Source organism: Sander lucioperca, chromosome 22 (genome assembly GCF_008315115.2).
Source record: "Sander lucioperca isolate FBNREF2018 chromosome 22, SLUC_FBN_1.2, whole genome shotgun sequence".
NCBI classification, from domain to species: Eukaryota; Metazoa; Chordata; class Actinopteri; order Perciformes; family Percidae; genus Sander; species Sander lucioperca.
Window position 1 is genome coordinate 19,319,529 of NC_050194.1, and position 17,089 is coordinate 19,336,617.

The 17,089-nt window shown below is 38.6% G+C and overlaps 1 protein-coding gene and 1 long non-coding RNA gene across 5 annotated transcripts in view; one reads left to right on the plus strand and one right to left on the minus strand.

The window, feature by feature from the left end:
- Nucleotides 1-17,089, plus strand: part of mta3 (metastasis associated 1 family, member 3) — a 31,127-nt gene that overhangs the window by 11,422 nt on the left and 2,616 nt on the right. Inside the window, exons 5-19 of one of the 4 annotated variants that reach the window (XR_004107648.2) lie at nt 103-166; nt 853-970; nt 1,828-1,930; nt 2,587-2,686; nt 2,855-3,043; nt 4,482-4,556; nt 6,083-6,141; nt 6,277-6,395; nt 7,280-7,437; nt 9,120-9,342; nt 11,033-11,125; nt 11,259-11,420; nt 11,730-11,837; nt 11,973-12,004; nt 12,096-12,214. Coding sequence is in view for 3 of the 4 variants with exons in the window: in XM_031314996.2 (XP_031170856.1) it covers nt 103-166; nt 853-970; nt 1,828-1,930; nt 2,587-2,686; nt 2,855-3,043; nt 4,482-4,556; nt 6,083-6,141; nt 6,277-6,395; nt 7,280-7,437; nt 9,120-9,342; nt 11,033-11,125; nt 11,259-11,420; nt 11,973-12,004; nt 12,096-12,214; nt 14,541-14,608 (1,682 nt within the window). In the remaining variant the exon portion in view is untranslated. Of the gene's footprint in view, nt 1-102; nt 167-852; nt 971-1,827; nt 1,931-2,586; nt 2,687-2,854; nt 3,044-4,481; nt 4,557-6,082; nt 6,142-6,276; nt 6,396-7,279; nt 7,438-9,119; nt 9,343-11,032; nt 11,126-11,258; nt 11,421-11,729; nt 11,838-11,972; nt 12,005-12,095; nt 12,225-14,540; nt 14,609-17,089 lie in introns of those variants that run through there. The other 3 variants (XM_031314996.2, XM_031314995.2, XM_031314997.2) reach the window with 3 other exon arrangements.
- LOC116061098 lies at nt 2,696-9,594 on the minus strand. The gene is made up of 3 exons (XR_004896328.1): nt 9,473-9,594; nt 3,267-3,271; nt 2,696-2,774 (listed from the first exon to the last, which is right to left on the minus strand). It is a non-coding gene; the product is annotated as an uncharacterized LOC116061098 (long non-coding RNA).

Sequence of the window (17,089 nt, forward strand, 5' to 3'; positions counted from 1 at the left end):
CTGTGTGTTACATGGTGCTTGTTCCCTCTCTCTCTCTCTCTCTCTCTCTCTCTCTCTCTCTCTCTCTCTCTCTCTCTCTCTCTCTCTCTCTCCCCCTATTAGGGGGAAGTGCAGTGTCGCATTATTGAACGAGACTGAAGCTGTTCTTTCATACCTTGACAAAGAGGTGAGCCAGAGAACAGAAAACTTGTCATCTCTTACTGGTTTCTGCTAGTTTCAGCAGGTCTAGTCATACGTTTTTTTCTAAGGTCTATGGCTGCAGCTAACAATTACTTTCATTGTCAATCAGCTGATTATTTTCTAGATTTATCCTTTAGTCCATAGAATGTAAGAAAATAGTGAATTATTTTTAACACCCAAGATGATGATGTCAGATTACTCGTTTGGTCCAACAAACACCTCAAGACTAAAACTATCACATTTATTATAACAGAATGCAAAGAAATAAGCAAATCCTCAAATATTTTAGATGCTAGAAGTAAAGTATATTAGGACTATTCGGTTATTAAAATAGTTGCATTGTTTTTCTGTCGATTGGCTAATTGTTAATTCGTTTCAGCTCTAGAAAAGGCACATTTTTCAGTTGCAGCATTTATCTTCATTTGCCACTAAAACTTCACCTTTTTGGCCTATTACTGTTTTTGCAGAGATTACAGTAAAGATTATTCTTTTACACAACAGCTGGGATTTACAGGTTTACCTGCAGAATTTCTCGCAGCTCTTTCATCAGCATTTCACACTGGGAGTCAAGTTTAAGGTTCAAATTTAGAATAGAGAAGTTTGACATTAGAACCTTTGTAAAACCCCTGTAGCCTAAAATATGGAGGCTGATTGGTGTGTTGTTCTTTTCAGGATACATTTTTCTACTCACTGGTGTACGACCCAACACAGAAGACCCTGCTGGCCGACAAAGGAGAGATCAGAGTGGGGCCACGCTTTCAGGCAGATGTACCTGAAATGCTACAAGAGGGTCAGTCAGAAAGCGTGATTTATTTAATTACACCTACTGGCTTTGCTGTTTACAACCATGTCAAAATGGATACACACCTCGAGTGTGTGTGATAGTTCTCAAAGGGTTACAGTGGGGAAAGGCAGGTTCGTCTGTGGAGCGACGAGAATATGCAGGCTTTGTTCTAATAATGGAGACAATAGCTGCTTTTTATCATTGTTGAAGAAAAGTAAAAGGAGGTTTAGTTGGAGTTAAATCACATGAGTGACACCTTGATTTATAGAGTGCCCCCAGTTAAGATGAACGGTTGATATTGCAGCATGATTTGATTTTAAGCCTCTTTCACACATGCAGCTTGAAAACTTTACCAAGTATTAATAGTAACTAAAGTCAATATTCCATAAAAGTTGACCACCTTACAGCTTGAGTGGGGAAAAGTAAGAAAAATGTCTTGCTAGTGTAAACAAAAGTTGTAAAATGTCTGCTCAGCATGCACATTAGAGATTTTAGGGTTGTAATTTTGCTACTTTTTGCCCTCTTTAAAGTTGTCAAACTAAAGGTCTTTGTATTTGACCGTACTGGACAATAAGATGGAGCTACTACTGTACATTAAAACAAACATACAAAGTTAATAGTGGAAGAAACCAACAAAAACACCCTCTTCTGTCCAGAACCATTATATGTATGTGGACATTTACAGATAGAACAGATTGTGTACAGATTAAACAGCTAGCTCTACCAAAAAAGGTAGAGCAATCTCGTGGGTTGATAGTCATGATTACAACATCTCACAATACCCAAATTATTCTTCACTTCCTTCACCTTCGGCCTCAAGCTCCTGTGCTGTCTGTAAGCTGTTGCCTCTGTGTGTCCTGCAGGTGAGGCAGATGACAGGGACCAGTCCAAGCTGGAAGAGAAGCTGTGGTATCCAGAGTGTCCACTTACCAGCAAACAGATAGACCAATTCCTAGTGGTGGCACGGTAAGACCTTTCACCATTGATGTCTACAGTTACAGGATGTTATGAACCTCCAGTGTACAGCTGCAACTGCTTAAACTCACTAACAGACAAATGGAATGAATGGAACAATTTGTATTAAGAGTATTAAAACTCTTACTGCAGAGAAGCTTCATCATTCAGGGCCTCTGTTTGTGGATGATAATGCAAGTAAATCACGAATGTAATAAATTCATATTGTTGTTATTTGAGGGAAAGCTCCAAAGTATGGCTCATTATTTTCATTTCTTATTCTTCGAAAAAATATATGTGAATTTATCGCAGTTTATTTTGGAAATAAAAATGGATGCAATTTGTAATAAAAGTAGACAAAGATTTTTGTTTAAATCAGTTTTGAAACTTTAGTCTAACCATTTGTTGTGATAGAGTCATGATCAGCTCAGTTGTGATGGCACACCATTTTTTTGCTTCCTATTAACTGTAAACATATTCAGCGCTGTGCCTGCTTATTTATCTGTAAAGCAATAAACAAAAACAATGAGCCCTTGTGACGAGGATTTGTGATTATGCAGTAGTTTACCGGTACATGAATCTCACCGTATTTTTTTAATTTTTTTTTATATATATATATATATATATATATTCTGCAAGTTTGTTTGTGTTTCTGTGTAATTTTTCAGGGCGGTTGGGACCTTTGCTCGAGCGTTGGACTGCAGCAGCTCGGTTAGACAGCCAAGCTTACACATGAGTGCAGCTGCTGCCTCACGAGATATCACGCTGGTGAGTTGGACACACACACACACACACACACACACACACACACACACACACACACACACACACACACACACACACACACACACACACACTCACTCACCCTGCAGTACCTGATCGTGACTTAAATGATACTGTAGTTTGTAACACCCTCTCTGTGTGCATTTGTTGCAGTTCCATGCGATGGACACGTTGCATCGTCATAATTACGACCTGTCTAGTGCCCTGAGTGTACTGGTCCCAGCGGGCGGCCCGGTGCTCTGCAGGGATGAGATGGAGGAGTGGAGCGCCTCGGAAGCTGCCATGTTCGAAGAGGCACTAGAAAAATACGGAAAAGACTTCAACGACATTCGACAAGACTTTGTAAGTGTGATGTGTAATGTGTATATAATAGTGGTGTAACGGACCATAGTTGATCCGTGGTCCGGTGAGAATCAATAGCATTTAAACAAAAATATTGCCGCCTCCTTTTTTGTGCTGATCTGAAAATTGTTCCAATCCGTGACTCAAAACCATGATCCCAACCGTGACTTTTGTGATCCATTGCACCCTTAGTATATTACTCGGCCCAAACTCGACATCAAACAAATCCTAAAATATTTTTATGTTATGTTTACATGAGTAATTGTAAGTTTTTTTGTATTGGGTGTTAAGGTGTTTTATGTTGTTATTTTGCATTATTTTACAAGTTTTAGGTAGCTCAGTCTGCCCTAAATATGGCTAATCTTTTCCCCCCTGGACACTAAAACTGAATGTCAGAATAATACAATTTGTTTATCTTCATGAGAAGATAAGACAAGAAGAACGGCAAAAATGTGCTACATTTCTCAACATCTAGTTTGTCCTGAGTTAAGAACATTCATTATCTGTTTGTTTAAAAAGTAACTTGACACTAAATGTACTTTTTAGTTAGTAAATAACATGTACATTCAGTTTATTACACCATCTATTGATCTTGGTCCCATTTTATAGTGTTTTTTGTGTTGGCCAAATAAGGTGTTTTCCTTTTTCCAGAGAAAAGTTTAAGGCTTGAAAGGTGGCTATTCAGTGCTGGTAGTTCAATTTCTTAATCAATGACAGCTGCGGTCAGCTTGAATTCATATGTTAATACTGCTCATGTAGGTCAGTTGAAAAGCAGCTCACATGGTGGGCAGCGTGTGTGAAACTTAAGCAAACATAAACACCAGTGACCAAAGTAAAAAGCAGAAATTGTGTATGTTTAGCTGTATTTTAGGGGGAAATATGGCTTGTTGAAACTTACTTAGCACATTGATGCAAAATGGAGAAGTTTGATTGTGCTGCAGGAGTGATTTTAGAAGTTTCTATGGACGTTTTGATACGTTCTTCCTCCTCAGCAAAAACTTGTCACAATGGGAATTCATTGTAATCTTCATGAATTCAAGATGACCACCGTCACATACCACATTACCAATTTTAACAGCCGCCTTCCACGCTTACAGGGGGTGACTATTTCTATTGAACATTCCTTCCCACCATCTACCTGTACTGTACAATAAAAGCAGGATATGGGTGTAAGCGGGGGTGTCTGCAGGGGCACCAGGTGCTCATGAATACTTATTAAATGTGTGAATCACTGTGTGAGAGTGTGTGTGTGTGTGTTTTGGTCTGGGGCTCTGGGGCTTTCAGCCTCTGTGGTCACGATGTCTCTTGCTCATGAATATATATGAAGGCTTTCGCACCCAGATGGCAAGAACATGAGATATTAATATCATTAATTTGTTCTCTGTCTCTCTTTCTCGTCCCCTCTCTCCACATTTCTTCATTATTTCCTTTTGTGAAGCTGCCATGGAAGTCTCTGACTAGCATCATAGAGTACTACTACATGTGGAAGACCACAGACAGATATGTGCAACAGGTGAGACTCAATCAGTATTTGCAAACCAGAAAAAAATATGTTTTAATGGCTTCCTGCTGTGATGGTAAGAATTTCATTTTGTTTTACCTTTGAGTACAAGGCTAAAAGGTGCCCTGTAAAATTTTCTACAAACAAAACATTTAGTGTTTTGTACTAAAACACGTGTGCATCCTTGAAACCTAGCTCGTAAAAAATCTTTTTTTTACGTTTACATGAGAACAAACAAAACAGTTTGTACATATTCTTTTAAGATTTTTCTTATCCTGCCTCTCTGTCTTAAGTGTATACGTTTTTCGTATCGACAGAAGTATCCCAGTACCAAGTAGTACTGAAACTTCTCCAGTCAAACCATACCTGCATTCGATCCTTTTTGTACCCAGATATATATACAAAAAAAAAATAATATTTTTTATTCCAATGTGTGATTGGCCTACTACCGCAGCTGCAACAACCCATACAGTCTTTGGTGTGGTGAAGTCAAGCATGGTGTATTTGACGGAGTTGGCAGTTCAGCGTGCTAAGATGCTTCCATTTACTGTACATGATGGGTATCAAATGAAGTACTCTGTTGGTATTAGAGCTGTAACTAACGATTATTTTCATAGTCGATTAATATGTTGATTATTTTCTCGATTAATTGATTAGTTGTTTGATCTATAAAAATGTCAAAACATGGTGAAAAATGTGGATCGGTGTTTCCCAAAGCCTAAGATGACGTCCTCAAATGTCTTGTTTTGTCCAAAACTCAAAGATATTCAGTTTACTGTCACAAAGGAGAGAAGAAACTAGAAGATATTCACATTTAACAAGCTGGAATCAGAGAAATCTTTTTTTTTTTGAATAAAAAAATGACTGAAACGATTAATCGATCAAAAAAATCAAAATAGTTGGCCATTAATTTAATAGTTGACAACTAATCGATTAATCGATTCATCGTTGCACCTCTAGTTGGTATCGCTCAACCCAGCCCCAACCATTATGCAATTCAGCATCTTTCATTGGACCTTCACAGCCTTTAAGTGCCCTTAACTTTGAAACTCCATGCACCTCCCCATTTTTAAAGCAAAGATTTCTGTTAGAAATGTTAGGTCTCAGAGCCACAAAAAAGAAATTACACAGCTGTTTCTACATGCTGAGGAGTACGTCCCATGACAAATTAACTCATCTTGTTATGTGTAACACTGACTGAAGTAAAGCAAGGGTTGAAGGTACACAGCTCTGAGAGAAGAGGTCACTTTGGATAAAAGCATCAGCCAAATTTAAAACATGAATTTAAACTGTTTTTCTTACAAACCGGTCTGAAGGGTTAACTTTTCATGCCCATGGATTTTTCAGTAGGGGACTGCAAACTGTCAAGAACAAAGAAAAAAAAAAAAGGAATTGTCACATTTATTGATTATCACCGTAAAGCCTATCGGAGTTAATTTTGAAAGGTGTCAAACTGTCTCAGAGGATTTTTATCAAACAGAGCAGTTGATTTCTTTTTGTTATTAACAAATCAATCCACTGTGTTTGTCTCTGAGCAGAAGAGACTGAAGGCAGCGGAGGCGGAGAGCAAACTGAAGCAGGTTTATATCCCCACATAGTAAGTCACGTCATTTGACATTTATAGTTGTTGGTATTATTACTGTAGCTGTGTTTTTTCATGCATAATTTATGTTTTGATTTAAAGAGCTGCAGTCAGTTTCTCAAATATTCTCCTGTTCTTCTCTCTTGACAGTAACAAGCCCAACCCCAACCAGATCTCAGTGACTAATGGCAAGATGGCGACAGTGAATGGAGCGGGCCCTGGGGCCTACCATGCAGCAGGCGGGGGCAGAGCCTGCGAGAGCTGCTATAGTGAGTTGTGTGTGTGTGTGTGTGTGTGTGTGTGTGTGTGTGTGTGTGTGTGTGTGTGTGTGTGTTTTGTGTGTTGAGCTCTTCTGACTCTGGAAGAGATGTGTTCCTGCGTGTCTGATTTATTTTGGCAGCTGTTACTAATCCAACTTGACAATTTCTCAAGGTGTGATATCTTTAAATTGCCAAAATATTTAATTAACAATGATAAAACGCAGAGAAAACTGCAAATCCTTAAGAAGAAGCGTAAGAAGCTGCAAACTGAATATTTGGCAGTTTTTCGATGATAAATGATTTTAGCAAACATCTTTTATCAATATTTTGTTTGGACAATTTTTTTTGCCACTGAACAGCATTTTCTACCTTAAACGCACAAACTGGTTTGACTGGCAGAGAGCTTTGAATGTGAAGCCGCAACAGAAAGTGATATGTTTTGTAGTAGTAGAATCCAAACGACAACCCATCGACTTGTGAGCAGAGCAAAATGAGAATCACAAAATATCTCGGAATTGATAGATGACTGTTTATGGCAGTCACTGATTTTTGCTTTCAATATATTGTGGATTAATGTCTTGCTTCAATAATAAACAGAACGGATGAGCAACAGCAACAAAATCCAAACGATAACCCACCATACTATATACTTTCTTTCATCCTGCATACCATTACATTTGTGTGGACAGAGTCTGTATAAGTCACAAAAACGTACTAATCTCATCAGCCAATAGCAGGCATGAGTGTGATTTGATCGGATCTATAAACATTGATAGAATCATTCAGGAAAGACTTGAGACAGTGGAAGAAAAGATCAATATGTTGAGTGTCTTTGAACCAGTTTTCTGCTGCAATGCTTCCAACCTTTGTTAATGCATTTTCTGCATTAACAGCCATGCAGTCAGCCCAGTGGTACTCATGGGGACCTCCAAACATGCAGTGCCGCCTTTGTGTTTCCTGCTGGATGTACTGGAAGAAGTACGGAGGCCTGAAGATGCCAAGCAGAGCTGAGGTCCCAGAGGAGAGGACCTCCCCCAGTCCAGCAACCAATGTAAGCTCAGTCAGACGGCAGAGATGTAAAACACATGGGGCGTACTGGGGGAGATTTGCTTATATCCCAAAATACTGTATTAGAGATGCTTTTATAAAATATAGAACAAATTCCGAATTCACACAACTGCAGCTCCGTAAAGTATAACATCTACAGTATACACGAGAGCTGTCATCAATTAGCTGTCATTAAACATCAATTATTCAGTGTGCTCAAAACATCACTTACTTTATCTCACATATTAGCTGTTAATGCATTCACACACCTTCCACTTTTACTGTGTGGATCATTTTTTTCGAGTAAGAAAACTGACCAGTGAAAAGATTTAGTTTCCATAGGTCTACAAATGGCACTGAAATGAAAACGTTGACCTGCATTTCATGTTTGTTTGTTTTTTTACCTTTATTTATCCAGGTAAGTCGATTGAGAACAAATTCTCATTTGCAACTGGCATTAAAATGCTACACAGCTGCCACACCGTAGTCTACCCTTTTTCCTGTTAATCTAGAGGTCCGTTTTTGGTCTACAGATTTTCTTTGTAAGAGATTCATTTGCATAAGACGCATTACAGAGACCCAAAGCCGACCCTGTTGTCTGTACAGGTGTAATAAATAACATAAATGATGGCTGTGTTTGATTAAAGAATCCCTGTAAAATGTTAGTGAGCCTGCGTGCCATTAATAACATTATTATTTAGTTACACCTTTGCTTTTCCTGCTGTAGAAAAAAGGTGTATTGTAGCTACAACTTTTGTTCCACAATTGTACACTCTTATACAACAGCCCTGCAACAATTCCCACCTTCAGAAAGGTTATATTGTAAATATAATTTGTTTTTTAATAGTTTTTAATAAGGTGCTGATTCAACTTTATGATAATTTTGGAGGCTGTAGTTCCCCTAATTGACATAAACAGGGTGGATGAAATATTAGAATCAACAAAACGACATCCTCCAAAATGACAATACAGTTGAGTTAACACCTCTCTATAACAGTTCCAACATATTAACCTTAATGAGGGTAGGATTTATTGTTGTATTTGACTGTATTTGTTTAAGCTAGGTGGACTGTAATAAACTGGCAACATTTGGCTTGCACGTTTTTGTTTTTCATGAATTTTTATTTCCAAACTAAAATGTATTTTGGTCATATAAATTGGTGTCAACATCTCTTCGTGGTGCTAAAATGTTTACCTTGTTATTAAGTATAACACGTAAATGTAAGCATTTAAAAATGACAGCTTTCATAACTCTTTGACATTAGCACACTTTCAAAATAAAATGAATTGTGATTTTGAGGCTGGTCAAACAGAAAGAGAAAAAAATAAAGCCTGGAAAGGCACTGGGACGCTGGGCAAGCATCTGTTTTTAAAGCTTTGAAGGCCCTAAAAACGTTTCAAATCTGAAGAATTCAACAGTAAATATTTGGGACTAAATAAGCAACAATCAAAAAACATACATCCTGAAATCTCTCATGCAAAATAATCAAAACCGTTCCCACTTTGACAGAAGGTTCTGTGTTCTTGTAGGACTACATCGCTCATAGTAAGAAGCTGATTAAGAAAAATCAGCCTTTTTTTTTTTTTTTAAATCCGTTTTTAAAGCCCCTAAAATGTTTTTTAACTTCACTGTCATCAGTATAACTGTATTCAGTGGCCTTTTCCCTGTCCCTCCTTTTCTCCCAGGAGCCTCGCTCACGGGGTCATGCTCCTCGCCAGTCCAACCACATGGTGCCGATGCGAAACAGCGGCAGCCCCAAGTCCTCCATGAAGACCAAGCAGGCTTTCCTGCTGCAGGCCACCCGCCTCACCAAGCTGGCCCGGCATATGTGCCGTGACATCATCAGGCTGCGCCGTGCTGCGCGCCGGCCCTTTGTCCCCATTAACTGTGGGGCCATAAAGGCAGAGTGTAAGAGCTCTTTCAATTCCTCCTAACTTCTGCCACATGGACACACCTGCAGACAAAACACAACATATGCAGACATACTGAAACACACACACACACACACACACACACACACACACATACACTCACTCACTCTCATCACCCTGACTGCCCCACCATCAACCCCCATCTCTGCCCCCGTCTGTCTCTCTTTCTGTTTTTATTATTATTGTTATTATTATTTTGTTTTTTGTATTCTCCCACCCCCTGTTTCCAATAAAGACTGCCTGTCCTCATAACGATGAGTTTGATCATCTTTTCATTCGTGTTTTTATTTTATTTTTATTTCTTTATCTGTTATAGTTCTTGGTCACTGTGAACTCAAAGTCATTGTTGGAATTAAACACAACGATTTATTGGTTTAACAGGGCTATTTTACACAAGCACATCTGCACACACTTTGAAAACGCACATAATAACTGAATTTGCTCCTGTCATTAACAAGTAGACTGTAATCCATTAGAGCTCATCTATTCTGAGCTGTGTACTTGCTGAAGTTAGCTGTAGAGAAGATGTATTTTAATAAGAGAAGCTCTATTTTGCACGGTGCCCCTGGTACAGGCGTGCCCACTCTGCTTTCCTGGCAGAACTAGTTGTCTCAGCCATGAATGTTTATTGTAAATACTGAAACTCAGCTTCAGTGTGTTTTTAGGCATTTTTGTTCCTTTTTGCACACTCATTTTTTTCTCATGCTGTTAATCATGTGTGTTAGACAAAATTAATTGTGTTTGGGTCGATAATGAGCTTTAGATGGATTTGGACTGATAAAACTTGAAAGAAAGAAGGTTGAAGCCGAAGTAAGGACCTTTTTTTTTTTTTTTACAAAGAATAACCAGCTGCTCTTGACTTCTTTGCTGCTGGCTGCATCTCCCAATGGAGATCAGGCTTACCCATTCAGAGTCATCAACTGGACCATGTCCTCTTGGATGGTCCCTCGCCATACCATTCACTCAGCTGTTCTCCTGTGTTCAAATCATGCAATATTCATATGAATCCATCATGTTGCCTCTTCTCGCTTTGCCATTCAGAGCCATTTCTCTCCTCTACTTTGCCTCCTCGTCCTTCACTTTCTAACAACTGTTGCAATATTCTCATCTCACCTTCTACCTCTTTTTTGCTCTTTTCTTTCATCACTGTGTGAATGTGAGAGTAGACCTCCAATAAAGTCACACCTGAAAACATCTCTTCCGAGTCCTTGTGCTTCATGTGTCCCGTGTTCTCTGTCCATCAACTCCACCACACTCAGAGGAACCATAAAGACCCCAGCATGGCGTCAACCTTCAGTGCCTGCTGTCATAAAACTTTCATATTTTAATGTATGTGTTTTTACAATATGTTTTTGTGTGTGTGTGTGCATGTGAGCATGCAATTACATTTCTGTATGTGCATGTGGGTAGAGATTAGAGTAAATCACCACCACAGAGTGATTTGCACACTTCAATCAACTCCTGCATCATTCATTTTAAACGAAAAGTGGTTTCATCCTGACAGGATTTTTCTCGACGGGACTGATTTCATCACAATTCAACCTTGTTTTTTACTTGCATGATTCTGCAAACATGTTAAGCAGTTTCTTAGATAGAGGGAGATTATACAATCTGAGAGACACTGCACTGGTTTGTAAAATGTGTGTGTGTGTGTGTGTTTGGTTTAGACATGTTAAGGGTGTCGGAAGGGCAGGGGACTCGCCTACCCAAAACCAGAGCCGCCCAAAGGAGCACTCTGACCAGTGTTCTGCAGTTTCTAGGTAAATCATTATCAGTGTTTGAGCAGTAAAACTGTACTGAATGACTGTCAAATCCAAGGAATATGAGTTAAAAAATGATTCAGATGGTCTATAGGAGCCAATTGATGCAGCTCCAGTGTGGTGTCTCTTCCAGAGTCCCGTCCGGCAGCCCACAACTCTCGCTCCCACCGCACCCCTGGCCTGCAGACGCCTCCCCCTCGACGCCTCCTCTCCTCTCTCCCACACGGCCCCCACGGCATGCTGGGAAAACGCAGCTACCATCACCACAGCAGGGCTGAGCCGGACAGACGCTCAGGTACTCACACAGTCACACATTTCTTTAAAAAAAAACAGCTGAATTCCACAAAAGTAATTATGAGTTATTTTTTTCAAAATAGTGTTATTGCTTAACTTAATCTGTAACCCTCCACCCCCCCCAAAAAAAAGAAATTGGAAAATGCGTCCTGTCTTGCTTTAAACTGAGTTACTTATGATGTGAGTGAACCTTGGGGACCAAACAGTGTTGATATCCAATGTCCTTGTCATCCTTTTGCTTGATAAAATCAAATTAGTGGAAATACACCCGGAGTTGATAACCTTTTCTGCCATTTCTTATCTAAACTAGCTCCTTGGAGAGAATGACAACTAATTCTAATGAAAACGAATCAGCAGATGGGGGTCATTTGGATAATTTGGATGATTCAACTTCAGTCTGACACTTTGTTTTTTATTGGTAACTTCACTATTTTTACTGAAATTGAAACACAGTCATTTGTTGCACCACTTCTAACAAGGAAAAGTAATAAAGTAATAAATACTATTCACAAGTGACATATTCCCACAATGCATCTTTCTCTTATTTTTGCAGATAACCTTGGTACCACAGGTGGACCCCTCCTGGTAGGTGTCTTATACTCTTTGTTTTAACAATTCATGTACAACTGCATCACCGCTCATTGTAATAAAATGATACTTAATTGTCTTTTTGCAGCATAACGGCCGTAGCAGCAGCAGTGGAAACACCCGAGGTGGAGTGATGATCCGCAAGAGACGCCCCAACTGGATCGATGCCCCTGATGACAGCTTCTTCCTTGTCACCCGGGAGACCAGGTAAGCAAAGGTGACACTTTTCTGACCTCTGATTGGCTGACTGTGTGTGTGCGTGTGTTGAAAAGCAAGTGAGCCAACAGCATATAAGAGGATTTGAGCTGTTAATTTTCTCCTGTGGGGACCTCAGACAGCTGTGTAGTGCACACACACAAACACAAAAACACAATGCATGTGTGCCTAAATTCACACAGACCCATTGAGTTGAAACAGAGTGGCAGCCTGGGAAGAGTCAAAATCGATTAAAATTGATTTTAATAAAAGTGTTTATTTTCAGCAAAACACTAATGCAGCTCACACAGCTAAGAAACACTATAAAAGCACCAAAGCACCAATGTTGTGATTGATGTTGTGAATGATTCAGTGATGGTAGTTGGACATCTGAGTGGGCCATGACATTTAGATGAAGGTGCCTATCATGCTAGTTGGGCCAGTCATTGTAGTTTAGGCTGAGCAGATACAAAGTACATATAAGCTCCAATTATCTGCTCTTTTCTAGGGTGAGGGTAGGTTTTAGAGGCAGCTTAAAGGTACATTAGAAAATGGTGTCGCCTGTCAGAGGGCTCAGTAGATTTAAGACAGCACAGCCTGATACTCACTGCAGGGCCTAATATGTATACAGTATGTATTATATATACAATTGTATATATATATATATATATATATATATATATATATATATACAATACAATACCATCCATCTTCGTCCGCTTATCTGGGGTCTCGGGGGCAGCAGCACCAGCTGCTATTGTATATTGTACATTATTGTACAATATACAAGAATATATTAAAAAGTACTGGGCTACCATAGGAATGCTCAGTTACGTTATAATTGATAAGAATCATAGAAATAATAATAAAAATAAAAATAATAATAGAAAAAATCCAAACAATAAAAACATTTTTACAATTTTATAGACAGGGGGGTTGGTGGGGCTTGGACTCGTGACCTTAATATTTTAAAACTCCTGCCTACAGCCCTGAACAACTTTTGAAAGAATTTCCATAAAGTTTTGTTCAGACATTCATGGCCCCAATGGATGAAGCCTAATAACTCAACCGATATCTTCATCTAGCGCTAGATTGAGGTTGACATTTAGAGACTTTGGTGAAATGTTGCAACAATTAGTGGATTGCCATGACATTTAGTAGAGACATTCCTGTTCGGCAACCAATTAACTTTTTTGTCTATCGCCAATATTTTAATTTGTCCAATACTTTGGTTCATTACTAAATACCCACACAACTAATAACATTTACATAAGCATTAGCTGTACTTTGTGTAAGTTGTTAATTAGCAGATGTTAGCATACTAACACACTGAACAAACATGGTGAACTTAGTAATCATTATACCTGCTAAACATCAGCATGAAAACATCGTCATTTTAAGTATGTTTGCATGTCGATGTTAGCAATGTCTTAAAGCACTGCTGTGCTTAAGTACACCCTGACAGAACTGCTAGAATGGCTGTAGACTCATAAGACTCAAAGCTTTAAGTGTTAAATGCGGCATTTGTTGATATATTTTTGTTTTTTCAATTGAATCAAATGAAATTGTAGGCAGAAATGTAAGATTTGATGATGCATTCAGTTGATTCTGAACAAATGAAAATGAAAATTAACTGCTCCATAAATTGCAGGAATTTATGTAAACAAATAAATGCTTAATACAGGCGTTTTATTTAGAAAAGAATGCATTTAAAGAAAATGTCTCAAAACCCCCCAACCAGCAGATTCTCCTTGTACACTCAGTACACATTTGTTGTAGACATGAGTGAATAAACATGCATTTATATTTTACACATGGAAAATCAGTTTCTATTTTACACATACATAGACACACACATTCTCACACACGCATACACACATGCACGTAATGAGTCAATGTTTGCATGTCTGTATGTGAAAGAGAAAGATGTTCTTCCATTAAGCCTGTGTATGAGCCATGGCACCCAGCCTTTATAGCCGCCCTCTGATCATCAAGGCTAAAATTAGAGTAGCTAACTGGTGCAGATGGACCAGCGAGGAGCCAGGCAGTGCTGGGCCCTGAGTGGAAATATCATTACCACATTAACCATGGCTGCACTCATATGGATCACTCACTTACCACCAAGATCAACATGGCTGTGTGTTTGTGTATGCAAGAGATGTTCTGAATACTGTCCATTTATTATATTACAATGCTATTTATTCTTCTAGTGGAGACAATGAATGCTTTTCTGAATTAAAGACATTATACATCTGCTCTGAAAGGCTGCTGCTAATGAGAGATGATCGGAAGTTTAATTTTCTCCCCCCTCTCCTTTCTCCCACTTTCTCTTTCTCAGCGTGATGAAGAATGCAGTGTGCCACAGAGCAGAGAGGAGTGGGAGATCACTCCCACATATTCAGGGAGGCAAGAGAGACAAATAGAGACAGGAACAGAGAAAGAGATTTAACACTTTTCTTTGCATATGTTACACATTATTCAAACTGCTAAACAGGACAAAAATAAGATCATAAGAACGTATGAAGACCTGAAATCTTGACCTGATGATGAAGCTGGTGTGAAAGTAGCCAAGTACATTTACTCAAGTACTGCCCTTAAGTACAGTTGAATTTGTCTGTTCTTTGCTTGAGTATTTCTATTATATGCTACTTTATACTTCTACTCCACTACACTTCAGAGGGAAATATTGTACTTTATACGTCATTACATTTATATAACAGCTAACTTTGTAGATTAAGATCAAGACACATATACGATTATAAAATACAACTACTGGTTGTATACTTTTCAGTTTGAGGCCAAACATAGTAAAATCATCCAATATTTTACAAAAAAAAACAAAGATTAGAAAAAAAGTCAAAAAATGACTACAAATGTATCCAACAAAACTTAGTTTTTTCTTCTTTCCTCTCCTATTAATGATCTCACGACCCCTCAGAGTTATCTTGTGACCCTTTGGAGGGGCTGACCCCTAGGTTGGGAACCACTGAACCAAACTACCATAAAATAGTTATTGCTGCTTATGCATCAATGCATCAGTATTTAACAAACTATTTATGTCATATATATATATATATATATATATATATATATATATATATATATATATATATATATATATATTAGGGCTGTCAAAATAACGCGTTAATTTCGATTAATTAACCTGAGAAAAAATAACGCGGTTTGACCCGGAGCCGTTCTAGCCACCATTGGACTGTAAAATGAAGGAGGGAGACGAGAATGTGCTGCCTGGATCATTAACTGGAACATTTACTTGTAAAAATATTCTTCCTGCCAACCCTGGCTACCGAAATCTGGTGCCACTGATATGTCTGCGCTTCTCTCTGATGCTCTGAAACAGACGATACAGGCAACACAAACACCGCTGCACGTGACGCTAGTTAACACTATACTCGACAGCAGCTAACGTTAGCCTACCGCTAGCTAGTAGCTGGATTAAACACGGTTACAATGCTGACAGCTAACGCTGAACGGTGTAAAGTTTGACTGTGTTTTACTGTAGAGGACTGTGACTCAACAGCGGGATGTAACAATCTACAGCTGCCGAGCTGCCGTCGGAAAAACACAGACGGTGCGTTCAAAGAAACTGGTAAACTACAGCTTCGCGGTGCATTTGAAGTTATTGTAAATGTCCTTGGTGGTTGTTTTTGTCGTTCAACAGCAATTTACTAGTGAAATAAGTTATTGTTATTGTTATACATTATTATTAAATCATTTAATTTTGACCATATGGCCTTAGCAATAAACAAGCCGTTCTTTAATGTCACCAACTGTTGTTTAGTACCCTTTGTTTTCTTTTCTTTTTTTACTTTCTTTAAAAGTATCGGTTCAGCCACCGTTAATTATGAATGCGATTCATTTCGATTAATTAATCACAGAGTCTGTAATTAATTAGATTAATTTTTTTAATCGATTGACAGCCCTAATATATATATATATATATATATATATATATATATATATCATTTACAGAAGCATTTTTTTCTGCAGAATGAGTACTTTTGATACTCAAAGTATATTTTGCTGATAATACGTATGTATTAGCTAAGTAGGATTTTCGAAGCAGGACTTTTACTTCTAATGGAGTATTTTTACATTGTATGTAGAATTGGTACTTTTTCTAAAGTAAAGAATCTGTGTGATTCTTCTACGACTGTACCTAATATGAGATGAGTTGTATTTGGACAAAGAAAAAAGCAGGACAAAGCATTAAGAATGTGAAATATTACAAAACAGAACGGGAGAAAGCAACTGAAATGAACTGAAATGTAAATGAGACAGCTTGATATATTTAAGTGTGGATTTAAATGTTTGCGTTCCTCCTCCTGGCGGCCAGCTGAACCGATGATGTGCCACCATGGCTAAATTTGCTCTCTTCCTCTCTGGTTTCTATTCTGCTCTAACTAAGTGACATTATGTATGTCATGCTTTGTAATATTCTCAGGGTTCATTGTACTTGAAAAATGTGTGTGTAGATGCACGAGTGTTACAAGCACTTTTGAACCTATTTACTATACTTGGATGCACAGGCACATAATGTACGCAGAGCCTTTATGAGTGCTCATGTTATCAACAGCAGGGATCTGGAGGGATCTGATGTGTTTTCCTGTTCACAACACAAGAAAAACATCCTCTGTGCTGTTGAGAGAGCAGGAAATGAGGAAGAAACGACGAGGGCTGTGCCAAGCATTAAATCTGAAAGTGTTTTTCTTGACCGCCCGAAGGAAACCATGAATCACCTATACGTTGTGGTTATATTCGCGTGATATCGCATTTAGCTGCAAATGAATTCCATTAGTGCTGTGTCCACCACTTGTGAGTGTGCCCCAAAGAGCCTTCATGTCACAGCCCACTCCAGTCTAGAAA